Below are 17,037 nucleotides of genomic sequence, written 5' to 3'. Positions count from 1 at the left end.
TCTCCCTCTGCTGTCAATCACAGCCAGTGAGCCAATGAGAAGAGAGAGAGGGTGGGACCGAGCCATGACTCTGTGTGTAATTGAACACGCAAAGCAATGGCTCGAGAACAAGCCTGCTTGGGTGCCTCTATTGCAATCTGCTTGTTCTGGGGGAACTTGGCAAGAGGGAGGGGCCAAGATCACTGAGGAGGGACCTGAGAAGAGGAGGATCATGGCTGCTCTCTGCAAATCCACTGCGCACCGCAGGTAAGTAAAATATTTTTGTTATTTTGTTTGTTATTTTAAAAGAAAATAAATGCAGCCTTTAATATCACTTTAACAATAATGCATGGCATTTCTCAGGGTGGATTTCCTGATGGTGAAAAGAGCTGGCCATGCTTGCATAATCTATGAATCAATGTGAAAACAACACACAGGTACATCCGTCAATATGCTAGTTCTAGAGGCACTTTATCCTAGTCATTCTGCTGAAAAAACTGGCAATACAATGTTTTGATTACCATTACATCCATGTTGAGTTCAGGTCTCAAAATGCACTGTCTGTATTGAGTCTGTGTGTTCTTCCTAGTTTGTATGCATTGGTTTCTTTCTAGTAGTAGGTTAATCAGCTTCTAACCCATGATATATATGTGTGACTGTGATAGGAACATCATAATGTAAGCTTCTTACAGACACGTACTTTACTGTTTGAAGTGCTGCTGTGCTGTAAAAATAATGATTACATTACATTACTAGGTTATGGGGAGACGGGGCATTACGCTTTCTATACACTTTCCACCTAGAACAAATAGGAGCAATTGTTATCCTGCAGTTCACCATATTCATGGAAACACTGGGACAATACTTAGGTCTGGTACATGCATAGTGGAACAACCATTCCCTTTCCTACTGGAAAAAGTAGGGCGATCACTAAGTGACAAAAGTTGACATCCACATACAGTATCCTGGTTACATTGCATTGCTTGTAAATACCTGTTGGCCCAGCCTTATAACAATAGGTTCAGGGTTTATGTTGATGGACATTCCAGTCAAATGCTTATTTTTCCATTTGAACACATGCAGCTGCATTTTGATGGAAAATACAGCATTTGACAAGAAAAATCTTTGCTTGACCTGTTGTGCCTGAAGTTCAAATGCACCTTATTAGGACATGCTGGGGGTTATTTATGAAAAAAATCCACTTTGCACTGCAAGTTCACTTGAAAGTGCAGTCGCTCTGAATCTAAGGGGTAGATCTGAAATGAATGGAAGCTCTGTTGATTATGTTATTTTTTTATTTTCCTTGCATACACCCCTCGGATCTACAGTGACTGTACTTCCAAGTGCACTTGGAGTGCAAAGTGGACTTGTCTTTAGTAAACAACCCCTGCTATGTCCAAAGGAATGCAGTGTAATGTAAAGCTGGCCGAATTCCTCTTTAAAACTGTCTTGCGTACTGCTCAAAGATCAATTAGACTTTGGTGACTTGACTATGAGGTATGTTCCAAATGCACATCAATTTCATTAAAACAATGCCCTTCAACAGGTGTCCTAACATGACTTTGTTTAAAATTGGTACAGTGGCATAAAAGCTCCTGGACTAGATGGACTGCCCCTGGAGTTCTATTCAACATGCTCGGAAACGCCCATACCTAAACTCAAGGATCTCTACCAATTCATATTTGACACAAACTCGCTCCTTCTATCCATGCAGGAGGCCCAAATAATCATACTCCCAAAGCTAGGCAAAGAGTTATACAGGCCTATCTCACTCCTACAGGTAGATATTAAGATACAAGCTAAAATACTGGCCAATCGATTGAACACAGCTATACTCACACTAATACATTCTGACCAAACAGGCTTTATGCCAGGGAAAAACACTGCCATGAACATTAGGAGACTATACATGAACATACAGGCTCAACATGACAATTCTGGAACTAGGGTGGTGGTAGCACTAGACATTACCAAAGCCTTTGATTCCGTAGAATGGCCATACTTGTGGGAGTGCTTACACAACTATGGCTTTGGTTCACAGTTTATGAAGTGGGTTAAGCTTCTTTATCAGACACCTAAAGCAAGGGTATTTGTCAACAGATGGCTTTCAGAACAGTTCCCTCTGGAAAGGGGTACAAGACAGGAATGTCCCCTGTCCCCCCTACTGTATGCCCTGGCAGCAGAGCCGCTGGCAATTGCCATTAGAGCAAGACACTAATATAAAGTGATTGAGAAGAGGACACACAGTAGATAAAATAGGTCTATATGCTGATGACACTATTCTGTACTTGGCAGATCAGGGATCTTCACTACAGGCTGCAGTTGAAATCATTGAAAAAATGAGTAGTTACTCAGGATTGCATATCAACTGGGACAAATTCCAAATCCTCCCACCGGACATCTCCCCCCCCTAAAAAAAACAACTTTACCATTATCTAAAGTATCCAAAATTAAGTACTTGGGGGTGGAGGTCACTAGGACTTTGATGGACTACCCACACCTGAATATTACACCCCTATTTGACTTGATAAAGTCCAAAACCCACACATGGTCCAGGCTGCCACTAGGGGTGATGGGAATTATAAATATAATAAAAATGATTTTGTTACCCAAATACTATATATGGTTTGGCATGCTCCTCTCTATATCCCTTTAAAAGTCTTTAAACAAATGGAAGCCATTCTAAACTCATTTGTATGGGGAAATGGCAGACATAAACTGGCCTGGCATGTTCTAAAGAACCCTACGGATATGGGAGGAGTGTCCCTTCCTGATCTACAAGATTATTACTTGGCAGCTCAACTCTCCCACATATACCACTTTAACAAAGTGGAAATGCAACTCTATAGATTCTTAGTATGTAATAAACCGGGTCACCCAGCATTTACCCCGCTCTATGCTATCCTCAGAGGGAAACAAATCACTAAAAAAGGTATAATATGGGAATGCTACTCCATCATCAAAGAATATGGGAAATTACGTTGAAAAAGCAAAACACTGGGAAAATGCACACCCACACCCCACTATGGTTCAACAAACACCTACCTGAGTTAGAATCTTTCTCAGACTCGACAGTATGGGCTACATACAGCATAATATACCTCCATCAGGTGTTATCTAACTCCAGACTCAAGCAGTTTGAAGTACTTAAGGAAGAATATACACTCCCTAACCAGATGGCTTTTAAGTATCTACAACTCTGCCATGCATTAAAAACACAATTACCAAATATGGAGGTAGTGTCAGATTCTCCCCCAGTTCTGGATATAATAATGGGAGAGCAACCCTCTAAACTCATATCGACCCTGTATCTAAATATCAGAAACTGTAGGTCAAATGCCACTCCACAAAAGGCAAAAATGGAATGGGAAAAAGACATAGGCCCCATAGAGGAGGAAGACTAGGATGAAACAATGGAAGGGACCAGACTGACATCCCCCACAGACTGAAACAGATATACATTGTACACAAAGCCTACCTGACTCCCCTAAAAAAGGCAAAATTCCTCCATACATATGACCCGACATGCCATTTGTGCCACGCAGCACCAGGTACGTTCTTCCAACTTATATGGAGCTGCCCAAACATTCAGATATATTGGACGCAGATTGTTCTGTTTTTACATGACAATATAGGATCCCCAGTAGTTTTAGACCCCAAACAATGTCTTTTGGGACTTCTGCCAGATGTAGAAATTGACAAATACCAAGCTACATTTATAAATGAAACTCTGTTTATGGCATGGAAGGGCAAAGCCAAGGTATGGATGCAGTTTCAGCCTCTCTCCATATGCCAATGAAAGAGGGACGTTAATGATGCACTGCCTCTTGTGCGCACATAAGTGCTCAAAGTTGTGGGATAGATGGTTAGAGGATGGAGAAACATGTGCCTAAAATACTCCAAGCCCTACAGACAGGCCTACTTAGATGAAAGTAGAAAGTGACTGTTCTATGAAGGTGTAAACCAAGAAAATCTTAATCAGAACTGTATTTGTATCAGAATGACATGAACTCTCTTAAATACTGGATGTCTATACCCTCATAAACGTGTGCCTTAACATGTATGTACAAAGAATTCTCACACAAAATTACTGTTATAATGTACTGTTTATTATTCCAAATAAGTAACTACTTTGTAAAATGACTTTTATCTAAATAAAGATGGCTTTTTCCAATTAAAAAAAGAAATTGGTACAGTGGCGCTATAAATAAATCAGCAGTCTCTAGTAGACAGAAGGAAAGCATTTTCCCCTGCTCTCCATTTTTAGTGATTACTTAAAAATTAGAACCAACATATTTATTGGATACAAATTTAAACAAGAACCTTTTTCCCGGCAGGGTGTGTGGCCTAATACATTTCCCCTAATACATTAAAACCGTTTTTTTTAAGGTTTTAGCTATTTGTCCTGGTGACAAAGTGAAAATGCAGATACAGACACAGACACAGATGGCACAGAAAAAAAATATTACAATTGTGTATATAATATTAAAAAATGGCTTTAGATATTATTTAATCAATATTGAGTCCTAGTCCCACTTTAAAAACCTAACAGGGTTATTTGTGTAGCATGTCCCACTTGATCATATGCAGTTATTTCTCCAGTTTTATCAGGACTGTAACTATGTATGATACACCCATAGCAAGACCAATAACCATCAACATAATCACAGAGGTAATTCCTATAAAGACACAGTATACTAATTGCTTTAATAGCAATTAGTAATGTCAAACTGGTGTTTTTTGCTTCTTCTTTGTGGCATTTAGTCAAGACTGAATGAGGCCCCAGGCTTTTTTTTTCCAGTGGTTAAGAGCTATAATTCCTAATATAATTTTGCAGCTAAATACTTCATGTAAAAATATTAACCCTTTTTCAAGAACACTTTTTTAAATCACCAAGATCATCTTTTTTCCCAATTATATAGGTATGATCCTCCATAGTGTAGCTCCTTGCAGATCTATTCCACTCATTGTGACCCCTCTTGATACATGTTATCCAAATTTATATGCACAATGCAATTGCTCCTTGCATAGAGCATTGTGTAACCAAAAAGCTCTGGGCCCCCTATATTTCTGTGCCCTATAGCTGTTGAAAGGTCTGCTATGGTAAATACAAATGTAATGCTGCAACCTCTGAAAAGTTTCATTTTTATAGTGAAGGTTAGAAATAGAAATTACCAAATGAATGACTGATATTTGGTTATATCCCCCATGTTTCCTTCCCATCGACTTCTTTTGCTTTCTAAATTTCACTGGACCTCAAGACTTCAGGTTCCGAATTACCTTAGTTTTCTGCATTGGAATTGTCACATTGAAGCCCCTGCATTAAGTAAACATAGGGATTGATTTACAAAAACGGAAGAGTGCCAAATCTGGTCCAGCTGTGCATGGTAGCCAATCAGTTTCTAACTGCAGCTTATTCAATTAAGGTTTTGACAAAAAACCTGCAAGGTAATTGGTTTCTATGCAGCTCTGCACCAGCTTTAGTAAATCAACCCCATAGTGTTAGATATAGTAACAGAAAATAAATCTTACCTCATAGTATAAAGTAATGTTCCATCATCTTCAAGACGTAGCAGTTTGTTGGGTGTGGTTATGTTATGAGCAATGGACTTTTTGCCATTGTGGAAAAATGTATCTGGTGTCCAAATTTTACTGGCTAGTAAGTTATTGAGAGGAAGGCGTTGCATAGGTCCCTGAAAACTCAACCGCTCATCTTTCCAGCTCTGACGGAAGAACACATCAATCGTATATTCCTGCAAAACAACACAGAGTACTTATACTATCAAACTGGTGAACAACAACAAACATTTTTATGTTACTATGTGATATATAGCCCTGTCTATGTATACATACCACTACGTATTAGCTTTAAGTACTCCTACTAATAAGATTTTCCTAAAGTGCCTGTATCCTAGCCCACTTGGAAACAGATTGCAAAAGGTATTATCCAGAAACAATATATCTCTCTACATAGTTGATGCAAGGGTCAGTATTAACATTTCCTTTAGTGTTGACTACAACTCAGATACTACATCTGTTGCCTGTGCAGCACAATAGTCAATAGATACTGTCACTGTTATCCAAGAAATGTCTAGAATCTCTGTGGGATATGTTTTCCCAACAGCAACAGATCCCTAAATTCCTTAATGCAGAGACATCCCCATCTCTATTAGTTCACAAGTTGGGAAGCAGAGAAAGCTGTGCAAGCAGAAATTTGCGTCGAAAGAGAAGAGGTTCATGTCAATTACTACTTAGGATGCAACTGCAGAGTATACAGGACCAAGCATTTTTACTGCTATAATTTTAGCACCCGGACATGTGAGTGCATATGTTACCATGATTTTAATTGCTTTTAATAAATAATAAAATAAAAAAAGTATCATACTGTTGGATTTTATTGTATTATATTAAGCACTATGATTTGAAGATTAGAAGTGTTGTCCATGGAAAAAAATGTTACGAGAGGCTTGGGGTTAAATTATGTGACTGAGTTTTTATAATAAAAAGGTCTTAGCTCTCCGTTGAGTGTTTATTGTACAGCAATTCTGTGACATAATGGCAGTGGAAGATTTTGACCGTGAACCTATGTCATTTGGTGGCTAATGTATTTAATATATTTTAACATGATCATTCTGTAAAGGACTGGAATTATTTATAATTTTTGGGAGTGCTAATTCTTATTTATTTTATTATTTGGTATTTGTATTCTTTCACTTGATATGCTAGACACTTGATTTATTTACTTCATTGTGGGTATCAGTACACATTGGTCATATCATTTTAGGTGTCTATGAAAATCTTTTTTACAGAATTGTCAGCTTTTAATTCATATCATTTAAACCTTTAAAACGGTTTCTCTGACGACTTAAAAATGATTAGCTAGGCCTTTGTCGCATATAAAAATTAATCTAAAACTACATGTCCATTACTACCTGGTCCTAGGATGAGGAGGTAAGCAAAACCTTAGACAAAGGAGTGCCTGTGGATTTAGTATACTTGGATTTGGAAAAAGCATTTGACACAGTTGCCCACACACGGCTAATGTGTAAGGTACAGTCTACAGGCTTGGAAAAATCAGCTTGTAAATGGATAGAAAACTGGCTAAAAGACCGAATTCAGAGAGTACTGGTTAATGATTCTTACTCTGAATTGTCTAAGATTATCAGTGGTGTACCCCAAGGTTCAGTGTTGGGACCCTTACTTTTTAACCACTTCAATACCAGGCACTTATATACCTTCCTGCCCAGGACAATTTTGAGCTTTCAGCGCTGTCGCAATTTGAATGACAATTGCACAGTCATGCTACACTGACCCAAACTAATTTGTTTGTAATTTTGTTCCCACAAATAGAGCTTTCTTTTGGTGGTATTTGATCACCTCTGCGCTTTTTTTTTTTTTTTTGCTAAACAAATAAAAAAAGATGGGTACTTATGGGTGGCACTGATAGGCAGCACTGCTGGACACTGATAGGTGGCACTGCTGGGCACTGATGGGCATTGATATGTGGCACTGATACATGGCACTGATATGAGGCACTGATGGGAATCCCTGGTGGCGCTGGCAGTGGTAGGCATTGTCAGTGGGCACTGATTGGCAGCTGCCTGGGCATTGATTGGCAACTGCCTGGGCACAGATGTGCATTTCCCCGGGGGTCTAGGGGGGCATACCTTGTGGTCCAGTGTGGATGACCATCCTGGTGGTCGTGGGCAGCATGATGGTGGTCCTGGGCAGGATTCGAGTGGGGGCTGCGCTGATCGGCTCTCCTCCACTCGCATCTGTCAGACGCTCTTCCTATTTACATCGTGATCAGCCTTGATTGGACACAGCTGATCACATGGTAAAGAGTCTCTGACCGAGACCCTTTACCTAGATTGGTGTTGCGGGATGTCACGTTGACAACGATCGCTGCACTGCGCGTCCCCAGGGGTGCTCAGTGGCTTAATATCCTGAGGACGTCATATGACGCCCAGTCAGGATATTGAAACCCCTTTTCTGCCATCATTCTGCTATATAGCGGGTGGCAAGTGGTTAATATATTTATAAGTGATATAGAGTCTGGGATTAAAGGTACCATTTCAAACTTTGCAAATGACACCAAGCTATGCAGTGGAATAACATCCTCACAGGATGTCTCCAACTTAAAGCGAAGTTCCACCCAAAAAATGGAACTTGCACTTTAAGTGAAGGTGACCCCCTGACATGCCACATTTTGCATGTCATTTTTTTGGGGGAGAGGCGGGTACCCTGTTTTTACAGGCACCCAGCTCCCACTTCCTCCCTGGTGCTGTGGTGCTAGAAGGAAGATCACCTCTCCACCCTCCCTCCTTGCAATATTCTGGGACATGTCGCAGGTCCCAGAAGATTTCCCGGCCAATCACAGCATGCAGCATGGCTCGCGCATGTGCAGTGCACGCCCGGCTGTGATATAGTGAATTTGGTGTAAAGTTATTCACTTTAAAGTCATCGCAGAGGACAAGGGGGAACTCTACGTCTGGAGGAAAAAAGATTTAATCTCCAAATACAGAAAGGCTTCTTCATAGTAAGAGCTGTGGAATAGACTCAAGAACTGGTTCTGGCCAGCTCAGTAGATTGTTTTAAAAAGGCCTAGATTCTTTCCTAAATACACATAATATAACTGGAGACTAATATTTATAGGCAAAGTTGATCGAGGAAATACCTAAATGCCTCTTGGGGGGTTAGAAAGGATTTTTTTCCCCCACTGGAGCAAATTGGATCATGCTTTATTGGGGATTTGTGCCTTACTCTGGATCAACTGAGGGTATACGATAGTGTATATGGAGGTTTTCGATTTGTGTGTTTTTTTTTCTCTGTTGGTTGAACTGGATGGACTTGTGTCTTTTTCAATCTTATCACCTATGTAACTATTACTGTCTAAATTCACTCCAGAACATACAATATTGTCAGCCTGTTAAAGGAATTGTAGAAATAATTAATCTACTGGCAGGAACAACAGGTAAAACGATATTACCGGAGAAACTCAGAAAAAACAAAACTGCTGTGTTAATGCTAATGACAGATTGCCAGATCACTCATGTAATTTTTACTTTGTCCCATAATTAAACTTTAATGCTGCAGAAATAATGCAGAAACTGGCAATGGAAGGGTCTTTAATTAGCTGTCTTTTAATCTTTCCAGATAGCAGCAGTCAAGTAGCAATAACCTTTTCATGTAAGCAGAGTCCAGGAAAATAGGGTAAAAGGCAAAATTTAAAAAATAAAAAATAATAAATTGTATATCCAGCCTTTGTATCTGTCAAGTTGTCAGTGAGCTGGGTTGAATCATCCTGGCTGATCATTGCTTTCCAACTGTTACGCCAATATAATTCAGTGCAAAAAATATCTATTAGTACTTCCCCTTTAATACACCCAAACATGGAATTTCAGCCAATCAAAATGTGTACAAAATAACTTTTTACAGCTGGAACATGCATGTATATCCAACCATCATATCAGTGATGTAAGCATTGCAATATCAGCACGGCTGCTAAGAGACCTGATGGGGGCATTATGTCTCCATTCCATAAAGGCTGGAATCAGATGTTCAGATTTATTGCCTACAGACTTTCTGGTCATCCTGACCAGGACTTGGAAATTAACTCTGTATGCCCAACATGATATTCCTGTATCTAAAAAGCTAAAAAGTTAATGGGCATTTGAGGTTTGTGATTACAAAAAAGCTAGTTTTTATTACATTTATAGAGATCTTATGCATACTAAATTACGTTGATCACTTTCTGGCTTGGATGGCAAAATGGGTATGAGGGCTTAGAATTTACACCATTGGGGTATATTTACACCCCAAAGGGGTTTTTTTAAGCAGCAATATTTAATAATTAACAAACAATGTATGATAAAAGATTTTCAATTGCATAAGTATATAATGTAAACATAACAATTAAGTTATAATTAGCATATATGCTCTGGTAACAAGGACTATTAAAATTCGTACACAAGATGCAAACACAAACTTGTCTATCACACTTGACATATTTCATGCATCTGTCCATAGACAGTGGCTGACGCGTTTCAACCCCTAACACTGGGGTCTTTTTCAGAGGTTTTTGATTTGCAACTCACTGTGTATAAAGCAAAAGAATCCTTCCAAACCAGAGTTTCCACTAAAAGGACTTTAAAAGATCCCCATGGGCTCCCCGGCCACCGGACACCCCAAGGTGTGGTATCAACCGTCCGCATGCGACTTACAGGGAGTCACAATATGGAGAAGGACCCCCAAGGGGCGTGTACAGAAAGAAGGGTCAGCACCTATAATTTTGCATCTGTTCACAGTATTGCCACAGTTCAACGTTGATGGGCACCTCACCAACAGGCATGTGGCAGCAGGCCATGTTGTTGTTGTTGTTGTGTTTTTGTTTTTTGTTTTGTTTTTTCATCTGGAGATCAAGACCTCCAGATTTTAAAAAAAAATGTACATTGTTTGTTAATTATCAAATATTGCTGCCTAAAAACCCCATTGGGGGAATCTTCCCATATTGTATCATTCGGGGTGAGCAGCACCTTTTCCTCTCCACATATGTGTCTTTCCTTTTTCGAGAATTTACACCAAGGCCCTTAGATGTTATACTTCAACAAGGAACTGCTAATGCTGAAAAATGCTTGTGAGCTACTAAATAGCAAGCTATAGAATTACGGTTAAAAGTAAATTGCTGCTCCTCTCTGATCCCTAGTACTGTCTGGTAAATATTAACAGCTCTACTGCTGCCTGTTGCTGATTTAGACGTTTTAGACGTACAGAGTTAAATATACTATTTTTCCAACTGACATTGCTAGTGAGTTTACTGGGGGCCCTATGAAATGTAGAAGCAAAAAGTGAAAAAGGAAAAACTCTGTCAGCAGAAAATATATGAAAATGTCACATTATTTGTAGTGCAGGCACCTACTAGCCCCTATTTGCAGGGTCTGAATAACACTGATATGATAAAAAAGCAGCCAGTTTGTCTGGTTTCCAGCTTTGCACAGTCCTTTTCAACATGAGATAGCTGCATGTTTATAGCTAAGGGGCTTATCTCAGGGGAAAACAGTTGCAATCTGCTAAATAAAAAAGCCCAAGAGTATCCGTAAACGTGTGATTGTTTCCAATTCTTGTAATTGTCCAGACCAGGGTACTATATAATATGAACAACTGTAGATCAGTGCCAGCCTACGAAAAGCAATGATAATAATATTAATAATAATGCATTTATCACTTTGGTTATGATGCTTTAACTTACCATTTCAGTATCTGATACTGGTCCGAAGCTTGTAACGTAAATGTCTGTTTTTACTTGGGTTATTCTCTCTGTAAGAAAGAAATTTTTGGAATAACTATATTAAAACTAAGATTGTTCTCGAATAGGTCCTAACCGGGGTCATAAATTATTAGGTAGTAATATAGATCAAGATGTATTTCATTTATTACACCCTTTTATACAATCTCCTTCCCTTGTGTCATATTATTAATATAGTACACGCTACTGCTAGAATGCACAGCACAGTTGGTGGTCTGCTTTATATGCAGATCTACTTTGCGGGTGTATAGACCAGCAAAAAAGAAAATGGAGAAATGGTTTTATGTTTGCTGAATTTTAAAGGGTCTTCTGATGCCTCTCAGCATCCATTGTGACCCCTCACCACTAATGATCTCTTACTAACATTGTTGTTATATAGTTAATAAGGTTAAAAAAGGACTATTTATCAAGCGCAGTCTCTCATAACTCTTTGGGTGACAACTATTACCAATTTTGCAACAATTCAGCAAAAAAAAGAAATCCTTTCTGACCTCACAAGAGAACTTGGGTAGCATAAAATGTTGCTTTATTCACCTTTAGTAATCATATACTTTTTGTTGTAAAAAGTTGCTCAGTTTCTCAGTCCATTTTACAATTCCATTACTATTTTTGTATTACAACCTCATGTTCTAAAGCATTCCATAGCTTAAAGGTGATCTCTGGGTGTTAAGTCCTGCCCCCAACCCCTGAAACCTTCAACTTACTAATAATAAATAACTAAATAACTAATCAGAAAAAAAATCCTAATCTAACAGTCCCTATTAATAATTAAATACATGGTCATGTAATACCCTGGGCCCCTGACACTTTTCTAACTGCAGAGTGGGAGGGTCCTTATTTGGGTGCCCACATCACTGCCTGGGTTATGTGGACATTTCCTATTGACTTTCTATTGGTGGGGTCCTCCCAGGTCCTGAAAACTGCACAGCATGATGATGTCGCAATGTGTGGATCACTCAGTGCAAGCACAGCAAGCACAGACTGTAGCACTGGATCAACAGTCTCCACTCTTGGAAGAGACATCAGTGATGGACACATGGTAACAGACATTGGTGAGTTAAAAAGTTTAAAAAATGTAAATTGGAAAATAGGTGGGAAGGAGGGATGAGCTTTAACCTTGCTGCTGTGATAATCCTGTGCCCTGTCACAGAGTGGAAATGGTTTGTATCCAGGCACGTTGGATATAGAGTATCCCACAAAAGTGAGTACACCCCTCACATTTTTATAAATATTTTATTATATCTTTTCATGTGACAACACTGAAGAAATTACATTTGCTACAATGTAAAGTAGTGAGTTCACAGCTTGTATAACAGTGTAAATTTGCTGTCCCCTCAAAATAACTCACACAGTCATTAATGTCTAAACTGCTGGCAACAAAAGTGAGTACACCCCTAAGTGAAAATGTCCAAATTGGGCCCAATTAGCCATTTTCATGTGACTTGTTCATGTTACAAGGTCTCAGGTGTGAATAGGGATCAGGTGTGTTAAATTTGGTGTTATCGGTCTCACTCTCTCATACTGGTCACTGGAAGTTCAACATGGTACCTCATGGCAAAGAACTCTATGAGGATCTGAAAAAAGAATTGTTGCTCTACATAAAGATGGCCTAGGCTAGGCTATAAGAAGATTGCCAAGACCCTGAAACTGAGCTGTAGTACGGTAGGCAAGAACATACAGTGGTTTAACAGGACAGGCTCCACTCAGAACAAGCCTTGCCATGGTCGACCAAAGAAGTTCAGTGCACATACTCAGCATCATATCCAGAGGTTGTATTTGGGAAATAGACATATGAGTGCTGCCAGCATTGGTTCAGAGGTTGAAGGGGTGGGGGGTCAGCCTGTCAGTGCTCAGACCATATGCCGCACACTGCATAAAGTTGGTCTGCATGGCTATCATCCCAGAAGTTAGCCTCTTCTGAAGATGATGCACAAGAAAGCCCACAAACAGTTTGCTGAAGACAAGCAGACTAAGGACATGGATTACTGGAACCATGTCCTGTGGTCTGATGAGACCAAGATAAACGTATTTGGTTCAGATGGTGTCAAGCGTGTGTGGCGTGAACCAGGTGAGGAGTACAAAGATAAGTGTGTCTTGCCTACAGTCAAGCATGGTGGTGGGAGTGCAATGGTGTGGGGCTGCATGAGTGCTGCCAGCACTGGGGAACTACAGCTCATTGAGGGAACCATGAATGGCAACATGTACTGTGACACACTGAAGCAGAGCATGATCCCCTCCCTTTGGAGACTGGGCCACAGGGCAGTATTCCAACATGATAATGACCCCAACACACACCTCAAAGACAACCACTGTCTTGCTAAAGAAGCTGAGGGTAAAGGTGATGGACTGGCCAAGCATGTCTCCAGACCTAAACCCTATTGAGCATCTGTGGGGCATCCTCAAATGGAAGGTGGAGGAGCGCAGGGTCTACAGCATCCACCAGCTCCATGATGCTGTCATGGAGGAGTGGAAGAGGACTCCAGTAGCAACCTCTAAAGCTTTGGTGAACACCATGCTCAAGAGGGTTAAGGCAGTGCTGGAAAATAATGGTGGCCACACAAAATAAACGTGAGGGGTGTATTCACTTTTGTGAGCTATTGTATAAAGAGGAAACTGTTTTTCAAGTTTCCTCAGCAGATGGTAAAACCCGGTTTTGGACCCTGAGTCTGGGAACTTTGTAGAGATTTGGGAGAGATTAGGTCTCTAATCCTGGGTTCAGGTTTTGTGAACAATTCGCACAATAATTGGGCAGGTGTATGCATGGCTTTTATTAGAGACATTACTAGAAATCAGGTTTCCACCCTGGCAGACAGAGGATGTCTCTGCCCAGGAGTCAGGAGGGCACCACCTAGGAGAGAGGTAGAAGCCAGTGCATTAGGTAGCTGCTAGGTATACACACAAAGCTTGTTTGGAAAGACTGTCTAGAGGACACAGACAAAAGGGTTCAAGTATGAGGCCAGGTCAGCAGCACTTCAAGTGTAAGCTGAAATGCTGAAAATCCCCTGTGAGGGAAAACGATGTGATGTTTTGACTTTCTTTTAATCAACGTAGAAAAGAAAATCCCTTATAAAAAGCCCTTATACAGAAGATTAAGCTCTCTACTGTTCGAATCTGGTTCCTATAGCTGGTTTACAAAGGGTATGCAACCCTTTCTAAACTAATGGTAAAATGTTCTTTCTTCTATATGCACTTAATAATGTACAGTCCTTGGGATAATATTTAATTTGCAAAGACATTTTTTACTTAAACAAAATACAATCAATATTGCTAATCAGTCACTACACATGTTTTCATACCCTTTATTCAATTAATTGTTGATGCTTAAACCATCTCCAAAACTCCTTTTACAATGTGGCGCCAGACATTTACAATGTGGTGCAGAAACACTAGGTTTAAAATTCTAGATGTAAGGTTATGTTTTCATTAATATTTTAGCATGCAACATCAAGCCCCACAAAACTGTTAGGCCCTAATATGCTGTATGGGCTGTTATGGTGTAGAACCAGCACTGATAATATAGAAAGCTTGTAATCCCGATTGGATAGTCAATGTAAGTATTATTTATGATTTCACTACCTTGAAGAATAAAAAATTCAGCTTTATATTTTGGCTCTAGCACTTGCAATCGTAATATTGAAATCATGCAATCCCTCTTGGTTTGCTAGTGTCGGAATTATTCATGTCTTCAGCCCATTCTAGCTTACAAAAAAAATTCAAATTTTCTTCTAGCACTCATAATTGCCACATACCCTGTAAATGACACTTAAAAATCAACAAATATATTACAGTAAATAAGATTTTCAAAGCAATATCACCAAGAATTGTGTATACTCCAAAATGTTCCCCATTCAATAATTCTACTGTAATAATGCTATCCTTCTCTAGGCTGACACTGAGAAGACCTTTCATATTGAGATTCATGAATATGCATGAGATATCTAGTGATGTAAGCAGGAGGTCTATAGCCTCAGTAGGTAGCTTCAACTTTCCTATTACATAATTGATGCAAAATAATCAAGCTCTAAGGGACTTGCAGCCTAGTGGAATATGACAGAAAAAGATGGAATATTCCATTGAAGAGAAAATCTGGTCTATAAAATGAGTGTTGCTGTTCTAAAAGGAAAGTGATCGTAAATCACTATTGACTGATTTAATAAACACTTTGTTATTAAAACCTGAAGCAGCTGCAATTTGTGCACTCTTTCTCGACCCAAAACACAGAGCTGCATTATTTATGTATTAGTTTGTAAAACTAACATCGGGCATTATCTTAAGAAAGATACGACTCGTTCAGCTTTGACATATTGGAAATTGTGTCAAGACCAGTAGGTCTCATATTGCACAGAAAGCTCCACTAAAACACACACATAATTATAAACCTTGTTCTGATAGGGAAAATGTGTCTAAATAAAAGCAGATTGGTCAGAGCAAGCTAAATTATCTGTGTAGCAATCAATGCACCTTAGAGGGATACCATTATTAGTTACCCTGGTGGTGATGATGTGTGTTTGTAATTAAGGGCATTTCTGTTAGGCAATAAACAGCATCTGCCACTGGAAGCAGCACTGTTAAATGTACAAAGTCCAGAAGTCCAGAGCAACCACTCACCATCTCTTCTTAGGAGACAGACTGCATTAGGAAAGGCTTTTATCCTTGGATACTGATAGAGTTTCCTGGTACAGGCTTTCTGCAAAAATGTGAGCATGTTGGCCGGATGTGTAGTTTCAGAACTAAAGGCTATATAAAAAGAATAGTTACCAAAGGCAGTGCAATGGGTATTTTTAGAGTGTCAAAGGGGGAGATTTTTCTCGTTCATTCTACGAGGGCTGGTGTTGATGTAGGGAAAGTATACAATATGTTTTCCCTTATTCAAAGAAAATGCAACAGAATACTATACAGTATATAGTGCATATAGTTTAATAACCCATTCATGTACTAAATGTTTCACTTATTGTTGCTATATAAATGAAAGATCAAACAGTGCTGTGCTACAATCTTACTCCCATTATAAGTAAACAATGCATACCGGTACTCAATCCAGGAAAACAACCAGCATATTTACAAGTAGACAAGAAAAAAAGTTTGTGCTACTGATTCCAGCACCTTAAAAACAACATTCCAAGAAATTGGAAAAGAAAAAGAAACCCTCTAGGTCAGACTTTGGAAGCAGATTGGAACAACAATATATTATCTTAAAAAATTGGATTTTATTAAACATAGATACATAAGAAAAAAATGGTATAGAATTATACAAAGGTATTGTCCATTGACGGCCATGCAATGGTCAGAAGAGACAGACGTTACAAATACCCGAAGAGAGAAATGATGTTTCAACAGTATGACATCGGAAACATGTGTGAGCCCCTGTGTGCCCCGTGTGTTTAAAGTATAAACGTTCCAAGAAAAATGTATCCGACAGCTCCGGAATTCCATGAAAATCTTTATTTGCTAAATAAGGTCAAGATAAAAAATAGCCTTGTTCACGGCATTAAAACAACATTATTTTAGATGTATTTGCCCCTTTTGGGTCTTCACTGTAAGAAAACTTACACACTGATAAACTTAGTTCCACTGATATGTGGAACTCCCTTCCACAGTTGGTGGTGTCAGCTGAAGGTGGAGATAATTTCAAAAAACTATTAGATTTGTTTCTTACCAAATGCAATATACAGGGATATGGGAAATAGTGGCGATAGTGTTGACATATACACATACATACATGGAGAGGTTTACTAAAACATATGGCATACATA

General features: G+C 39.2%; 2 protein-coding genes across 2 annotated transcripts in view; one reads left to right on the top strand and one right to left on the bottom strand.

The window, feature by feature from the left end:
- Nucleotides 1-17,037, top strand: part of GABRB3 (gamma-aminobutyric acid type A receptor subunit beta3) — a 540,236-nt gene that overhangs the window by 152,595 nt on the left and 370,604 nt on the right. The window lies entirely within an intron of this gene.
- GABRA5 (gamma-aminobutyric acid type A receptor subunit alpha5) overlaps nucleotides 1-17,037 on the bottom strand; it is a 344,050-nt gene that overhangs the window by 262,184 nt on the left and 64,829 nt on the right. The window contains exons 4-5 of the mRNA XM_077482775.1: nucleotides 11,228-11,295; nucleotides 5,512-5,732 (exon numbers count right to left, since the gene is read on the bottom strand). Of these exons, the coding sequence (XP_077338901.1) occupies nucleotides 5,512-5,732; nucleotides 11,228-11,295 (289 nt within the window). The remainder of the gene's footprint in view (nucleotides 1-5,511; nucleotides 5,733-11,227; nucleotides 11,296-17,037) is intronic.

This window comes from Lithobates pipiens, unplaced genomic scaffold, assembly GCF_037356315.1.
Source record: "Lithobates pipiens isolate NorthernLeopardFrog02 unplaced genomic scaffold, aLitPip1_a1.2 Scaffold_16, whole genome shotgun sequence".
NCBI classification, from domain to species: domain Eukaryota; kingdom Metazoa; phylum Chordata; class Amphibia; order Anura; family Ranidae; genus Lithobates; species Lithobates pipiens.
Note: the sequence above shows the minus strand (reverse complement) of the source record. Positions and strands in the feature narration are given on the sequence as shown.